General features: G+C 43.2%; 1 protein-coding gene across 2 annotated transcripts in view; it reads left to right on the top strand.

The window, feature by feature from the left end:
• dner (delta/notch-like EGF repeat containing) overlaps window positions 1–16,624 on the top strand; it is a 68,265-nt gene that overhangs the window by 31,252 nt on the left and 20,389 nt on the right. For both annotated transcript variants that reach the window (XM_031752723.2, XM_039622468.1), the window contains exons 2-6: window positions 5,216–5,560; window positions 5,659–5,756; window positions 11,983–12,146; window positions 14,716–14,864; window positions 15,669–15,822. In XM_031752723.2, coding sequence (XP_031608583.1) covers window positions 5,216–5,560; window positions 5,659–5,756; window positions 11,983–12,146; window positions 14,716–14,864; window positions 15,669–15,822 — 910 coding nt within the window. The remainder of the gene's footprint in view (window positions 1–5,215; window positions 5,561–5,658; window positions 5,757–11,982; window positions 12,147–14,715; window positions 14,865–15,668; window positions 15,823–16,624) is intronic.

Genomic DNA, 16,624 nt, shown 5'->3' with positions numbered 1-16,624 from the left:
TCACCTTCCACCACATCCTAAAGATGGTGACTGTGGAGGCCATTTGAGTACACTGCAGTCACGGTCGCGTTCAAGAAACCAGTTTGTGGCACAATGTTCAGTTCAGCCTCTATGTTGCTACACTTGAAGGATTACGTACTACTCGGTTATTGCACAAAATAATTTGTTGAAATCCTGAAAGCTTTGCACTTTTTGTCCAAAACCACTTTGCAGCATCACTTGTAGTAGAGTAGCTGTTGAATTATTATGCTCAATTCTTCCTTATTGCATCACCTTTTCAAATAACACCCATTGCCCTCAAGCACAGCAAGCTGCAAAACAACTCAGCGACTCAGCTCGGCCCCCTGGTTAGAGCGAAATAACAAAAGCTTTGGAACATTTATTAATCTGTGTTGAGTCTTTTCATACTCTCTGAGGTCAGAAGGTAGCTTCATATTGTGCAACTTCTTGCTCAAGTGCACTTCTGCCGTTCAATCTGAGCTTCTTAAAAGACCCAAAACGTTGGAGAACCCATTTCACAGCCTTTACAGTTCATTTTTCATGGCAAGTAGTATCAATATCCTCAATATACACTATGCTGACTTCCACATTCTTTACACTGAGAGGCTGAGTTACCAAATATTACTTCCTGAGGATGTTTCACAGCCCACACAAAGCCAATAACGAGCACAATGAATATAGACATCGGCTTTAACAAACATGCAGTTTCATGTCTTCCTAACTGCTGCAGCTACAGCTCACTGACGCAGCTCGTCAAGTCATCGCAGCATCAACGTTTGCTTTCCTTGTCAGGGTGTCAGAAGAAGCCGTTAGCAATGTAACACTCCATCGTCACACCTCTGTTAATTATCAGAGGATGTTAAGTTAAACTGCCACTGTAAAGCAAGCAGGCAGACCGTGCATACTTCCCAGGTTTAGTTAGCTACATGTGTGTATTCAACTTCTGCAATTACTGATGCATCACAGCAGTGACATGCTTACTTTTAAATAAAACTTTTGCTCACTTTCCTCATGCTTTTACTTTCTTTCACCTCTTTGAATGTCCAATTAAACAATAATGTTCAGAAATATATAATATATGTATGTACATGTAAATGTGTCGCTCCACCACGGTTGGAACAACATACACTACATTGCCAAAAGTATTCACTCGTCTGCGTTCACACATATGAACTTGAGTGACATCCCATTCTTAATACAGATATAACAGCTTCTTCTTGGAAGGCTTTCCATGAGGTTCGGTGTGTTTATGGGAATTTTTGACCATTCTTCCAGAAGCACATTTGTGAGGTCAGACACTAATGTTCGATCAGAAGGCCTGGCTCACAGTCTCCGCTCTAATTCATCCCAAAGGTGTTCAGGTTGAGGTCAGGACTCTGTGCTAGTTCTTCCACACCAAACTCGCTCATCCACGTTTTTATGGACTTTGCTTTGTGCACTGGTGTGCAGCCATACTGGAACAGGAAGGGACCATCCCCAAAGTGTTCCCACGAAATCGGGAGCTGAAATTGTCCAAAATGTCTCTTTATGCTGAAACATTAAGAGTTTCTTTTACTGGAACTAAGAGGCCGAGCCAAACTCCAGAAAAACAACCCCTCACCATAATCCCCCCTTCACCAAACCTTATAGTTGGCACAGTGCAGTCAGACAAGTACTGTTCTCCTGGCAACCACCATACCCAGGCTCGTCCGTCAGACTGCCAGACGGAGAGGCGTGATTCATCACATCTCCACAGCTCTAGAGTCCAATGGTGGTGTGCTTTATACCACCGCATCTGACGTCTTATTTTATACTTCTGTGGCCATCGACGTGATTGAAACACCTGAACTCAATGATTTGGATGACTGAGTGAAAACTTTTGGCAATGTAGTGTGTCGTCATGTGTGTGTGTGTGGCATGTCTTTAAAAACAGACTCATCCAGGTTAAATTGTGGCTGCCAGTGCTTAAGTATTGTGGTTGTTTCCCTCCATCCAGCTGTATTGATCTTTTCTCCTCAGGGCGGCTATCTCAAATTAGCAAATAGATCACAGCACCTTGAGAAGCAATTAATTTGGCCTCGGAGGATCTCTTTGTACTGTGTGTTGGAGCATGTGGGGATATAGATAAAGGAGCTAATGTGGGTTATTATCAGCTGCTTAGACAAAATTGATTCACATGGTTAGCCAGACCCCAGGCATATGAGCGGCCTGGTGCAGCAGAACAATCAGAAAAATGATGCAGGAAGACACGGAAAACACGAATAGCTAATACACCAAGCATGTCAGGACATCATGATTAATCTGATATAATTCTGCAAACCTGTTTTCAGTTAATGCAGCTGATAAGAGTGATACTGGGCAGAACTGTGCCCACAAGGTCACCAGCATCTACATACTGAAGTGATAAGAGTTACTGCACACACCTCCCCTGTCCTGGTAAAAGATCTGATCAGGCAGATAGGTGGTCTGTTTGAAATTCTTGTGAATCTATTCCAAGGCTAACTTACACGTTACAAAAACAGACTAAGGACATTTTTATTGAATTAATCAACTGCAGCTCTACACCTGTACAGCTTCCATAGGAATTAAGAGTGTAAGCAGCAGCCAGGTGCTGCTGATCAAATGCACTTGAGTAAATGATCATCACCAAGTGTGAGCACCTCCATGAAAGCAGATGTTTTGGCGGTGTGCAGGTCTGGAGCGTTCAGGTGTGTGTAAACACAATGCTAAGAAGGAAAAGCATCAGCAACATGCTCAAAGCAGCAACTGTTACCTCCCTTTCACGGTTTGGGAAGGGTTATAAGTCCATCATTCTACCATGAGAAACATCATTTGTCAATGTGGAAGCCATAGATGTCCCAGGAGTGGAAATCTGGGTAAATTCACCCTAACAACAGACTGTGCAATGCTCAGAGACTGCAAAAAACCCAAGAACTACATGTCAGACTCTACAGGCCACAATTAGCTAATTAAATGTTAAAGTTCTGACAGTACAACTATAAAAAGACTTAATCAGTATAACTTATTTGGAAAGAAGACTATCCTTTGGATGGATGACATAAAACTGGAGATGTCTGGTTATAATGCACGGGGACACATCTGGTGAAGTCAGCACAAAGACCATCATACCAACTGTTCAGCACGGCGGTGGAGGCGTGGTGATTGGGTCTTGTTTTGAGATCCTTGCAGCAATTGAGACTACTATGAACTCTTCTGTATACCAAAATATTCTAGAGTCAAATGCAAGGCCATCTGTCTGCCGGCTAAAGCTTGGCTTAAATTGGGTCATGCAATAGGACAACGATCCCAAGCACTGCAGCAAATCTACAACAAAATGGCAGAATAAGAAAAGAATCAAGGTGTTGTAATGGTCCAAAGTCCAGACCTCAATCGAAATGCTGTGAAAAAATGTCAAGAAAAACTTAATGAACTGAAGCAATGTTGTAAAGAGAAATGGACCAAAATCCCTCCACAATGGTGTGACAGACTGATACAGTACAGAAAATGATAACTGCAACCTATTGATTCTATGAGGTACTGAATCCTAGAACATCCAATCAAGTATATTGTCTTTTTTAAGTGAATGAACAGTTTTGGAACTTTTGGTTTCCAGATGATCTACTCAGCATCAGAAATTTTCAGAAAAAAATGACCAAAGAATAAATCCTACAAATGTAGGCAAACATCTAAAGCTGCCAGTTTTTTAAAGAAAGTTCAACTACAAACTTAACTTTAGAACGATAATAATGTTCACTTTGATCAACCCTGTCAGAGAAGCATTGCTATAACTATCTCTATACTGAGGCTTTAGCTCGAGGTGCTTCATGCTACTAGAATACTAGAAGATGAGGCAGCGCAGGATTATATCACCTCTACTTTCAGCCTTGGAAAGTCTTCACAATAAGCGACAGGGATTTTTTTTTGTCATGCAGATTTTACCTCATTGGGTCTAGTCGTGTTGTGCTGTGCTTGAGCACATTTCGTGCAGCCTGGATGGAGACATTTAGGATGGGAGGGGAAAAAAATCAGGAGTGACACACGAAAAAGGTCATGAGCCGGACTCTAATGCTTCCTGCAATAAGGCAGCATTGCTGTTCTCTAAAGGTTGATAAACTCAATCCCCAGTGCCGTCTGAGTGCAGATAAGAGCAGCAGACTGTGCAACCACTGCTGAGCGGCTCGCTGGGACTGCTGGGACTCTCTGAGCTTCGGAGCAGGGAAAGTTTGATAGAAGCATTGCTTGTAAAAACCTGAGAGAGATTAGCACTAATGAGCTGTGACTTGCTTGTGGAGAGAGTGGACTGTTAATGATGCCTTGTTGTTCTGCTGCTTCTCACACATACTTAACGCTCACATGCTTGCATCTTTATGCACTGAGGGTTTTTGGTTTTTTTGGTGTGAGCATCATTCCCCTGCCTCTGTTCACCCTGATTTTTTGTTTTCAGCTGCCTTTAATAAAACTGCATCTACACTCATTCATATTAGACAGCTGGAGTCACAGATACCTGAGGATGTTGCAGTGAAATTGCTTTAAAAAAGAAAAAGAGGCAGCGGGATTAGAGAAGGCTCTGAAAGCCAAACACAGTGTGAGACAGTGAGCTTCATAAACACGGCTTTGTCCCTTTTCACCTTCAACATCCACGCCTCAGTGTTTTCTCCAAATATGATCAATTATTGATGGGGGAAACCAGCATGAAGGAGGCTGTCAGGGTGCATTTTTCTCTTTGCTGCATGATGTGGGGGAAACCGTACTTTGGGACAAAGTGTAAGTGGGTCCGTGCTGTGAGAGTGGAAAAATAAAATTTTATATACATAAGAAGGGATGGAAGAAATGCAGTCCCTCGACAATTTACTGGAAACAAAGAGTCCAAAATTTAATAAGAGGTAAGAGCAGAGATGAGGATATAAACAGGGAAGCTGAGTCAGAGAGCAATAAAAGAAGACGCTGAGCACCGAGGGAAAGGGAAATGATGAGTGCGAGCTTGGACTACTTATAAAATGTCTTGTCCTCCACAGTGTTCAAGGGCCCGCTCCGAGAGCCCATTAAAACAGAAGCTGACTACTCTGTTGACATTTTGTGATTTGGATGTAAAAAATGATGTGGAGGCAAAAAAAGAAAAAACCGAAAGGTGCTCGGGCAGTTGCGAAAGGACAGCAGTGAGAAGCATCGGGGTGTTTCTCGTTCTGTTTCTTCCTCTTGATGTTTTGCCTGTTATTTATTTTCTCCATTATCTCAGTTTTTCACAGACCCCTGTGCCAGCAGCCCCTGTCTCCATGGAAACTGCAGCCAGCGCAACGGCAGCGAGGAGGGGGAGCAGGCCTATGCCTGCGAGTGCGCCGAAGGCTACGAGGGGGAGAGGTGCGATCAGATCCTGCTGGACCTGCCGGCCGCAGACTGGGACCCCGCCACCCCATCCGCTCCTGAGCTGGCCACCCCGGTTGCCTCCACGACCACAGCTGCCACTCAGCCGCCGCAACCAACCACCGTCCCCACCACCACACCGCCGCCTCCTCCCACCCTGCAGCCATGGCAACCCAAACCTGGGCAGAGGTTGCTGGTAGTGCCGTGGGAAGCAGACAGGGTGAGATAACCTCTACAGTAAATTTAAGCTGCTGTAGAGCTTAAATTTAAAAAAAGTGCAAAGATTTCATGCTGTGTGGTGATGTGTGTGTGTTTCAGGTGACCGAGGGTCTGCACTGTGTGAGTCCTGAGCTTTGTGAGCTGACATCAGGAACTCTGACTCTGTCCCTGGAGGTACCTGAAGAGACGGCTGTAAAGTAAGAGTGCCATCAAGTACCTTTTATAACTCACTGCCGTCCCCTTAGAGCAAGCTCTGATTAACCAGAACCACAGCCCGGGGCCTTATTTATTCATCTCGCTCTGTTTCCGCTGTATCTGTCTGGTTTCTTTTAACTACTCGAGAGATGCCGTTTGCTCAGCAGACAGAATGACAGCTTAATTAAATTTTCCCAATAGAGATTCAGAGACCAAATAAATCTGCTTGGGAATACGAACATGTTCGTGTACATGGGAGCTTCTATAAATTCAATAAACGCACACACAGTCATCCAACTGAAATAAAATAGATAGGAAAAAGACAGTTTGACACCAGTATTGTGTTTCAGTCATGTGTCATTGCTGCTAAATTACTCCAAACTAATATTAACACAGGAACTACGATTTCTTTTCACTCTGCCATTTCGGTAAACCCGACTTTAAAGGGCTTTGAGGTTAGCCCTTTAAAGTCTGAGCTGTAAAATAATTGCCAGAAAATTCAGATTTTTTTTGAAAATGGAGAGTTTATTGAACCTTCTGATGACATTTTCATGAAATATTAATTTGCATATATAAATTTTACCACTAGTGGTAATGACACATGGCTTTTTTCACACCTTGGTTCATGTGATGAATGGATAATAGTGGTTTAAGACCCTCTTAAGGGACTACCACTAGGGTTTAAATATCTGGGACTCTCCACCTTTTAGTTTTAGAGGTGATGAAACTTCTCGGATAAGATGAGAAACATCTTCACGAAACTTAAAGAAGTCCAGTCGCTTTCTTTCCAAGACTCCCATAACGTGGACGACTGAGAACCTACACAGACGAAATAGCGCTGACTTTAAATACACTAGTTTTCAACTAATCGTGAAGACACTGCTTCTGTCTGCTCAGCTGTGGCATGCACTACACTGCATGTGATACACACATGAGAGTACGAGAGTGTTGCGAACACTGGAGCTGGAGATGCTCTGCTCGACAAACCATGTGATGACATAATTTCAGAGTTCCCTAAGGATAGTCTTTTGCTTTTTATGCTGTGAAGAAAGTCTGTTTCATATCAGTGCTCTATCTGTGATAGGCCACTGTCAGCCAATAATATTGACAAATCAATGTCTCGGACACGCTCTGATGGAAACACCTGTTTGTCTGCAGTGCTTTGGAATTATTAGTCTTCTTCGATCCGTCCATCGTGGGGGAGGGCTTCAGCATATCCCAGCTATCACAGGCCGTGTAGACCCTGGACAGGTGATCAAAGTATTTTTGTAGTGGTGCTATAATGGAAAAAAAAACTCCCGATAAAGGGATTTGAGCTGTATTCACACCATGTATGTATCCTAAATCAGCTATTTTCCTGCCCTCATAATTTGGAGCGCTTGCTTAGCAGTCTAGTTGTAGCAGTAGCAATTTCTATTTATTTTTCTGATACTTACAACTCTTTCATTTACAACCAGGAAAATTTCCCATCTCAGCTTTTTGTAATTACCGTGTGAACAACATGACATGAACTTGTGGCATTAGCTCAGTGATGTGGAAATGCCCTCAGGAGACGGTGTTGTGGGGAAAACTTTCACCTACAAGTGGCCAGTGGTTGCTTTTCACCTCTGTGTTATGTGAGCACACAAACACCAGAATCGAGCCTAAAAAAACCATCTCAGCAAAATTAGCTCGGCTCTTTGGCTCCTAATCAGCAAGAGGAACAACAAAGCACGCTGTCCAGTATATCGGGCGCATAATTATCATCAAGATACATTAAAATAGATTCTGCTTTGTGCAGCCTTTCATCTGCATACTTGCATGCAGAAACTTTCCTTGGAAACAGAACACAGCTCAAAGATTTTTAAGCTAATTGCCTCCCACTTGAATCCCCTCGTGACTCGGCTCTTGCACGTAAGACTCTGGCGTTACGTGACTGAAAGTGCGTTCTGTCTTTTCGGAGCTTGTTTGCTCGCAAACTTTCTTCCTCTTGCTCAGTAAATAAGGGTCAGTGAATTATGCTGAAGGATTGGTCAAGGTGAATGCTGGGCGTCCTTGATGTAGAACCTCGTTACATATTGCAGGCACGACTCGGGCCCCTCATCACGACCGCAGACCGAGAGCTGCGAGTTAATCAACTGCTGCTGCTTTGTTTTCATATTGTATAATTGCACATGACACCTGAACGCACGCCCAGATGCAGGCAGTGAAGGGCACTCTTACAAACCCGACGCACCGCACTTAGGAATGAAGCAGCAATCCAAAAGTGGCATCGATTTAGAGGTGCTGATAGTATGATGATGAAGCTTCAGATCCCAGAGAGGCCGGAGAGAGTAGTTGTCATGTCTCTAAACAGACGTGCGTACGCTGAACCTGAGTATCACTCGCAAGACTATGAACTCTTTTAATATAAGCGCTTTGAAATAATAATAATCACTCTAAGTCACAATTATTCACTGGCCACGAAAAATCAGCCAAATGCCAACATGAAGTCGAACAAAGCCTTACACACTCCCGACAGTGTGAGTGTAGAACATTCAAATGCAGGACTAGCTGTCAGATATCACACGGCACATTTTCATTTGAAGATCCCCGGATATCTCGGCTCCTCATGTTGCGCCTCAGGCTGAAGCGAAGGAAAACTCATTTCAGCTACAAGCAGCCTGTCCACCATCTTATTACTGCAGTCACTGCTCGTAGCTTCACCTCCAGGCTCAGCCCCCATCTTTGCCGCAGCGCTGTGGGACAGCCATCGTATTGATTCATCCAACCTGCCCTCGCTCCTCAGCTCAACCCTACAATATATCCTTATGGACCACAAAGTGTGCCTGGCAGACTTCTTTTTAAAAACAAAATTGGCTCACTTAAGCAGTTCTGTCCTCTTTTAAATAATAAATTTAGTGCTGTGTAAAAGTCTTAGTCTTTAGTGATGTTTAAAAATAGTTTTCCAGGTTTTCTGAAGGTCTTTCTTTGGGCATTGTACGGTGGCCCTGAGAGACCAAACGGACTGCAACTTAAGAAAACACCAGCAATGAGAAAAATGCTGCAAAAGCACACAAAACACAACGGAAATAGGAAAAACGACAACGGAAATGGAAAAAAGAAAACGGAAATAGGAAAAAAACAGATTTCCAAAAGCACAAGTGTTTCTGGGGAGACAATAACCCGATGGACCAGTTGCAGGAACCAAAATATGCTAAGAATTGCGCTGGGAGACACTTAAAAGAAGTGGAGGATCTATCGGTTTTGTGAGGAAAGAAAAGATGAGAGGTAAGTGTGTTAGCCTAACTATTAGCCTAAAAATCCGTCATCAGTATTATATGAATCATGATAAAACACACCTAGCATGTTTTGGTTTCCCGCAACTGGTCCGTCGGGTTATTGTCTCCCCAGAAACACTTCCCCCTTTTTTTTTTTTTTTTTTTACCTAGTTCTGTTTTCGTTTTTTCCTATTTCCGTTGTGTTTTGTGTGCTTTTGCAGCGTTTTTCTTATTGCTGGTGTTTTCTTAAGTTGCAGTCCATTTGGCCTCTCAGGGCCACTGTAGCATTGGCTGCTTTTTTACTAGATTTCAGTCCACTTCATGTACCTGACCATTTTCAGAGGAGTGTTAAGCCACTTAAAACTCACTTATGAATCATTCAAGCCCAAAAAGGCATCTAATTCGAGGTATGAACCAGTGTTGTGTCTACAAAGAACCAGTTTTTAATTGTGTCTTTAAGTGCTTTGTTACTCGCAGCCTGTCACAAAACGTAGCAAAAAATGCCAAATACAGCATAGTAAGATAAAATATTTGCACCGATAAGGTGAGAGTTGTTAGCTGGATACCTGGCATAGTATGGGGTGTATCCTTAAGAAATCTGAGGAAACTGGAGAGTGGAAGACAAAAGAAAAAGTATCTACAGCAGATACAGCAGAATCTGAAAGTCATGTCCTTAAGACACAGGAAAAGATTCAGCAAAGAGTCCAACAAGACCTGAGAGATGCATCTGAGCCTTCAGTTGATCATCTACTGTTCACTGAAGCCTCATCAGAAATGGTCTCAGTGGAATGTTGGCTGTCAAGAAGTTATTCTTAAGGAAGGGAAACAAGGAGAAAAGACTGATGTATGCCAAATTACACAAGAACTGGACTGAAAATCAGTGACAAGAAGTCTGATGGAGCGACGGATCCAAATGAGCAATCATAAGTATGTATGGAGGAGATCAGGAGACAGGTACAGCAGTGAGTGTCTGCAACCATCTGTCATGGTTTGGGGCTGCGTTTCAGCCTGTGGTGTTGTGGATCTTGTCAAAATGATGGAAATACAGAATGAACACAGAAAAGTAGCATCACTTGCAACAACTTGCTTTTTCTTCATAACAGTGTTCCCAAACATGCTGCCAAGGCATACCTGGATAGAAAAACACTGAATGAAACACTGCGTGTCATGGATTGGCCTCTCCAGAGCCCGGACCGCAACATTAGTGAAGCAGTGTGGGATCATCATGACAGAGAACAGAACAAAAGGCAGAAACATCCAAAGAAGAGCTTTGAATGTCCTTCAAGAAGCCTGGAGAACTATTCCTGAAGACTACTTAAAGACATTATAAGGAAGTTGGACTAAGAGAGTTCAGACTGGTTATTAAATATTGAGCTTATTAGAATTGTATAAACTCTGTTTATGCCTCATATACTGTATTGCCAAGTACACTTACACATGTTATAATAAGTCCCTGCACCTATTTCACATGACTGGTTGGCTCAGTACGTTTACACAGCACTGCAAATATCAGCCTTTAATTCTGAATAATTTATTACCATTTTATATTTTTTCATGCCGGCAAAGTTGACTCTGATATTTTATATTTTAATAATGAATCAAACAGCTTGTTACAAACACTCGTGTGCGCTTATTTGTCAAGCCAGGCACATCCCGTATCTGTCATTTTTTTATCCTAATTTCTCTGTAAATCTGTTTCATCTGTGGCTGAGTGTATGAAAAGCACATAGAGGTAATAATAATAATTACTGCTCTTATAAGTAACAAGCGTTCATTAGAACAGATACGTGACGGCGGGAGCTGAGAGCATAATCAGATTGATTTTTGTTTTTGTTAAAATTGGATGGATTAGGTGTGGGAGTGGGGTTAGAGGGCTTCTCAATTGCATTTAAACAAGAGGAGGCTCATTGAAGCTGCTCCCTCTCACAACCCCCAGTGACAGATTTCACTCCGCTCTGCGTGGCGATCCAGCTCGGCTCAGCTCGGCTTGGCTCTGCTCTTTACTGTCTCTTCAGCAAGCAGCTGGTGGAGCTCGGCGTCTCTGGCAGAAAACATGCCGCGCATTGGTCTTCTCGCTCTGCCCAGAGGGATTAGATCATCCTACTGGCAGCACGATCCCCAGAACAGTAGGCCTCCAGATACGGGATTTACCCTCATGGTCCGTGTTGGCTGTGGCTTTGGTAGCAGTGAGAGATGGACTGAGCTCTGTAAATACTTTGTCTCATCAGTATCATTTGGGTTGCTGATCTTGGCCTCTGCATAGACATTAATTTGGAATTGCTTAATAACAGGTTTGTCTAAATAAGAGACAAAAGCGATGATTTTGGTGTCACTGGTATTTTTATGTGGCTCATGTTTGAATTATGTGGTCTGCAGAGACCTCCGTGTCCCCGGGGGTCTATTTAATGGCTCAGTGTGAATGATGGATGCCAGCAACACTGACTGTATTTCACAACTCTATTCACAAGATTCACAGTGTTTCCACAAGAAGCATCAACCTCTCTGGCAGTCATTACTCACAGACCTGACTATGAGCCCAGCTTGGACTCACCAACAGGAGGACAGTACTTTAATCATCGGTCCTGGGTACGCTGCACAAAATGTCCTTCAGTACAAAAGCTGACTGACTGTTGAGCTGCTGTCGACCATGACGTGTGCACACGGGATGATATTTCACCAAACTTCTTCTTTTGAATAAAACAACCATTAGCAGAAGCAGGCAGCTTCACATAGAGGATTCATTCATGTGTCTAATATTTCAAGCTGACATGCTGACATTTTAAAAAGGTTCATGGCTGGCAAGATGGATTAAGCCCTCACTAGGTATACAGTAGCAAAAGCGTGCACTGCGTGGATTGTGTTTGAGCACTGAGTCTTGAATTTTCTTGTGCAATCTATGATTTACACACTGAAGGCTGTAAGCGTTCGTCACGAGCTGGGAAAGCAGCCTCCTCATACTTGACTCCCTTCCTGTCTCTGCTCCAACCAGGGTCGTGGTGAATGCCAGTGGAGCTCCCGTGCTGTGGCGAGTGAACGAAGAGGGTTTCCTCCGTTCGTCCATTTTGAACGGCACCACCATGTGGTTCCTGCAGGCCCCGGATGGACTGGTGGTGCCAGACCACTTGCTTCCCCTGGGACAGAACTACTTCCTGAGTAAGCCTCCAGTGTCCGGGTACTTTTTAATAATGCCTTTTGGCAAATATTAGTATGCAAACACAGGAAACTACAATAGTGGACATGTGCCAAACATCAGCATGTTAGCATTTAGCTCTGTGTTAGCATTTAGCCCTGAGCTGTATTTCTGGACACAGAAGCCAAGAATCTGGATTTGTCTTTACAAAAGAACAGAGGATTTACTTTGTTATGAATAATTTCTTTAAAAAAGCTGGTAAATCAGGATGTTTGGCTCATAGATTGTATAGAAAATGTGGGCATACAGCGCTTAACAAATTTATTCGACCAGCTGCCATAAAATCAAGAAAACACTTTTTTAAAACTGGAAATTATCTTATTTTTTAAGCAAATATTAAACTGAATTCATGTTTTCATATCCAAATTTGCGCCCCTAGTGACTAATATATTGGTTCAAAGTTTGGAGATGATCCAATAGAAACTAAAGTTTTTTCCTAATTCGTGTGACTCTGACCCTTGACCCATAACCTTGAAGCACTACATACTAAAATTGCCTATTTTATTAACTTTGCCGATATGATTGGAGCAGAATTAGTTGAAACCTTTAGCTTCTATAGGCTGTAAAGATTTTAAGATTTAAGCGTGTTGTACAGCGGTCTCCGTGCCCTGTCATAGGATACATTACTTGATATGGTTTCTGGAATTTTGTTTTCAAGGTCAACTTTGACCTTGCTGCCTAAGAATGAAGGTCAAGGTCAAATGCTTAGCCCACCTAGGTACTCGTGTCCCCCAAGGCTTGGTGTGTTGTTGTGAAGTTTCAGGGTGATCTATAAAAAAGATTGTGAGAACTATAAATAGATACTCCCTCGATGACTCCAAACCTGCCATAACTTTATTAAAACTAGATACATATTAACAGAGAATAGTGTTTTTTTCTATCATTTAATGTGTATGGCAGTTCATCCAACAACCACAGAAAAGCTGAATTTGAAACATTGTCAAGAAGCTCCAAATAGATCATTTACAGCCGAGCCAAAAACATCAGAGGATTAATGAATTTAAATAAGTTGTAATTGCGGCGTTTATTCTTCAGTGTCATCGGGGGAAAATAACATAACATTTGCATATGTGAGTCAGAATGTTTTATTTGCATACCGAACAGACATTTATGCTGATATTCCATCTGTGTTTTAATACCGAGCTTCACACGGACAGTTTTTGAGTATTCACAGAGTGGTGCCAAAAAGCGATGGTGTGAGCTGCAGCGGGTGCCGCCGGGGGTTAATTGGAGCCTCGCTCCTTTGACTGAAGGGCTGGCTGACCCCTGTGTGTGCTCTACATACCTGATGCTGTTTCGCTACTCTTCCCGGCTGCTGACCTTGACACGTCTGGTAACTCGGTGGCAGCTTCACCAGAGAGAGACGGAGGGAGGGAGAAAGAGAAGGACACGGGGGCGGGGTGGCGGCAATGACACTGGGGAGTTAAATCAGAGAGAAGAGAGGATGAGGAAGGATGGAAGAGGGAGAAAGAAGAGTTAGATAAGGAGGGAGCAAGGGAGGAAAGGAGACAACAAAGAAAGGGATTAGAGGAAAGGATAAAGGGGCGTGAAGGAGGCGTGAATGAAGGACAATTTGTGGCAGAAGGATGAAGACGCAGGCGGTATCGCATTTATTGAATAAAAATGCTTGCAACAAAACCAAACTCACATCTACGCATGATTTTAAGCGTGCTGCATGTTTCCCTGCAACATGCAGGGGAAAGGAGGAAAGACACAGGCACCCATCTACACATGGGATGGAAACGCCATGATGTTTGTGGCCATGTGCTTTCCTCGCAGTTTAAAAGCGCAATGACTGTGCAGGTCCGACTTTCAGTGTCATTGTGCTGACGACGATTCGGTCGGGGATGACGGAGGAACACGCGTCGTTCTATCAGGGCTCCGATTGGCCGAGGAGCTTGCATCATCGCTGTTGTCACCGGTGGTGTTGCTCCAAAAGAATGGCAGGTGATATCCACTACGAAGCTATTTTTATCCGAGTGCCCGCGAAGCTGTCAGCTTTGATTGAACCTATAATAGGAGATGTTCTACATTTATAGATCCAGAGATGGGGAGAGACAAAGACAGAGAGGCACAGTCTCTATTTTGGTCACTGTAATGAACTGCCTCCATCAATTCTTTTATTACCACTTAAGTTTTATGCAGTTTTGGGGCAGCGGTGTGTACTTTTCCTAAAGCATTGTTAAATGAAAGCTGTGTGTGGCTGCTGCAGGCCGATGCTTGATGATTCACTCAACATGCTAAAAGGCTAAAAGTACAGCTGAGCGCTAGGCGAGAAAAGAGAAAGGCTTGCCAAGAATTCATCCTCTGGGGACCAGGAATCCTTTTAAAAACTCTCCAAAAGGTGTTGAGATATTTATAAATGCTGAGCCGTGTCTGAAAATAGAAAAGAAAGTACATCTTCAGACTGCTGTATGGTTAAAAACTCCACCACTGAGTCAAATTATCCATCCAAAGAGACTGCGTCTGTACATTTCACATATTACTGTACTTGTTGTATAAATGAGCAGATTACACACTCTCTTGTGGCAGGTGTGATTCGTGTTGGCGCTCCCACGGCCCCGGAGGTCACGCTCCGTCTCAACCTGACGGTGAAGGCCAGCAGCTGTGTGGAGCCCGGCAGCAGCTTCAGTGACCCTCAGTGCTCCGGAAAAGGCAAATGCATCACCCAACCCTCTGAGGTGAGAACTCCGGGAAATAAAAGCTGAAAACATAGAAATGTTTCTTTTCTTTACCCGAGAACACGTTTCAGTGCTCGCTGATACAAGAAGCTACTTTCAGCAGTCAGTATGTGACTAAAATGAAGAGTCCTTGCTTTAATTCAAAGGGTTTTGCAAATTAAAGCCATTTTTATGCACAGCCCTCCTATAGGTTCAAAATTAATGGGACAAACTAGCATATATTAGGGTAATAAATAAAGGTAGCTCCACTGAATGGGCACGCTCATTGCTTTAGTTTTAGCAGTCTCTTTATAGCTTTCTAACATCTAAAACATGCAACTTCAAAAAAAGCAGAATTCCCATCATCATCATCAGAGTTGCTCTGTTTTGGTCACTGATCACAAATTTAATAGCTGGAAGAACAAACACTGCGGTGCTATTTTTAATTTATGTTGGCCTGTTTTAATTGTCTGTTGCTCATAGTTAAAAATGGATCCACTGAGGCCCAACTTTCACGTACCGAACCAAAAAAAAGATGTAGCGGTTGGTTGTGCCTCTTAAGCGTGAATGAAAGTGTAGAGAGGGAGGTGTTGCAGAGGTCATCTCACCGTGCCTGTTTTTGTGCCGTTTCTTCTGTTTTCCCTCGTTAGCTGAGAAAACCAAACTGTGTCACCGCTGCTCATAATTGCATTGTTGTGTCGCTGAATTATTTCGCAATCTGCGATCTCATTATTACTGTTTCACAAGTTTCTCTCCCTCCCGCCGTTTCGCCGTTAGGGCTCCCTGATTTGACACGTGAAATCTGTGTGCTGTCGCGTTTTGCAGAGCACCTTCTTCTGCGAGTGCGAAGACGGCTACACCGGGATTTTTTGTGAGGAATATGACGCCTGCCACCACCGACCTTGTCGCAACAACGGCACCTGCACTGACATCAGGCAGGGGGGTGAAGGACGCAACTTCACGTGCACCTGTCAACCAGGTGTGTGTGTTGAACTTGTTCTCGTTCCAGAGCGTCAGATGTTGCTGCTCCTGTAGTGCCTGCTGTGGTATTATTAGTTACAGAGTCCTTTTAAGAAGAGTGAAAAAGCCTGAGTTAGGAGGGGTGGCAGTGGATTACATCACACTTTTACCAGCTTGGAGGCGGATGCTTGTGCTCGTGATTTTCACTCACTGAGTTGTTTTGTTTTCATTCACTTTTTTCACCAAAACTGACTTTGTAAGGTTAAGAAAAGATTGTGTTTTGGGTTAAAACATGCTCACAGCATTAGAAGGTAAAAATTAATGATCTTTTCAAATGGTATATAAAGGTGGTAAATCGAGAAGAAGTGCTCAGTGCATCACATGAAGTCCTGCATCAGTCTGAGCCTATAGCAGCATACTAAGAGGATTCAGGGTCACCTGATCCAGCGCTAACTATAAGCTTTATCAAATAGGAAGGTTTTAAGCATAAGAGAGGGTGTCTGTCTCCCGAATCCAAAGTGGGAACTGGTGCTACAAAATATCTGTCTCCCATTCTACTTATAGAAACTCTACACAAGTAAGTCTGCAGTCTGAGAGCGCAGTGCTCTATTTGGACAATATGGTACTATGAAGATATAATAGGGCCAGATTATTCAAGATCTTGTATGTGAGGAGAAGGATTTTAAATTCAATTCTGGATTTAGCAGCGAAGCCAGCATGGAGACCTGTGCTCTCTCTTTTTAGACCCTGTCAGGACTCTCGCTGCAGCATTTTGGATTAACTGAAGGCTGTAATGAATTACAGTTGTCCAGCCAGTGAGT

This window comes from Oreochromis aureus, linkage group 14 (genome assembly GCF_013358895.1).
Source record: "Oreochromis aureus strain Israel breed Guangdong linkage group 14, ZZ_aureus, whole genome shotgun sequence".
In the NCBI taxonomy this organism is placed as follows: Eukaryota; Metazoa; Chordata; class Actinopteri; order Cichliformes; family Cichlidae; genus Oreochromis; species Oreochromis aureus.
This window is presented reverse-complemented; position numbering and strand designations above follow the sequence as displayed.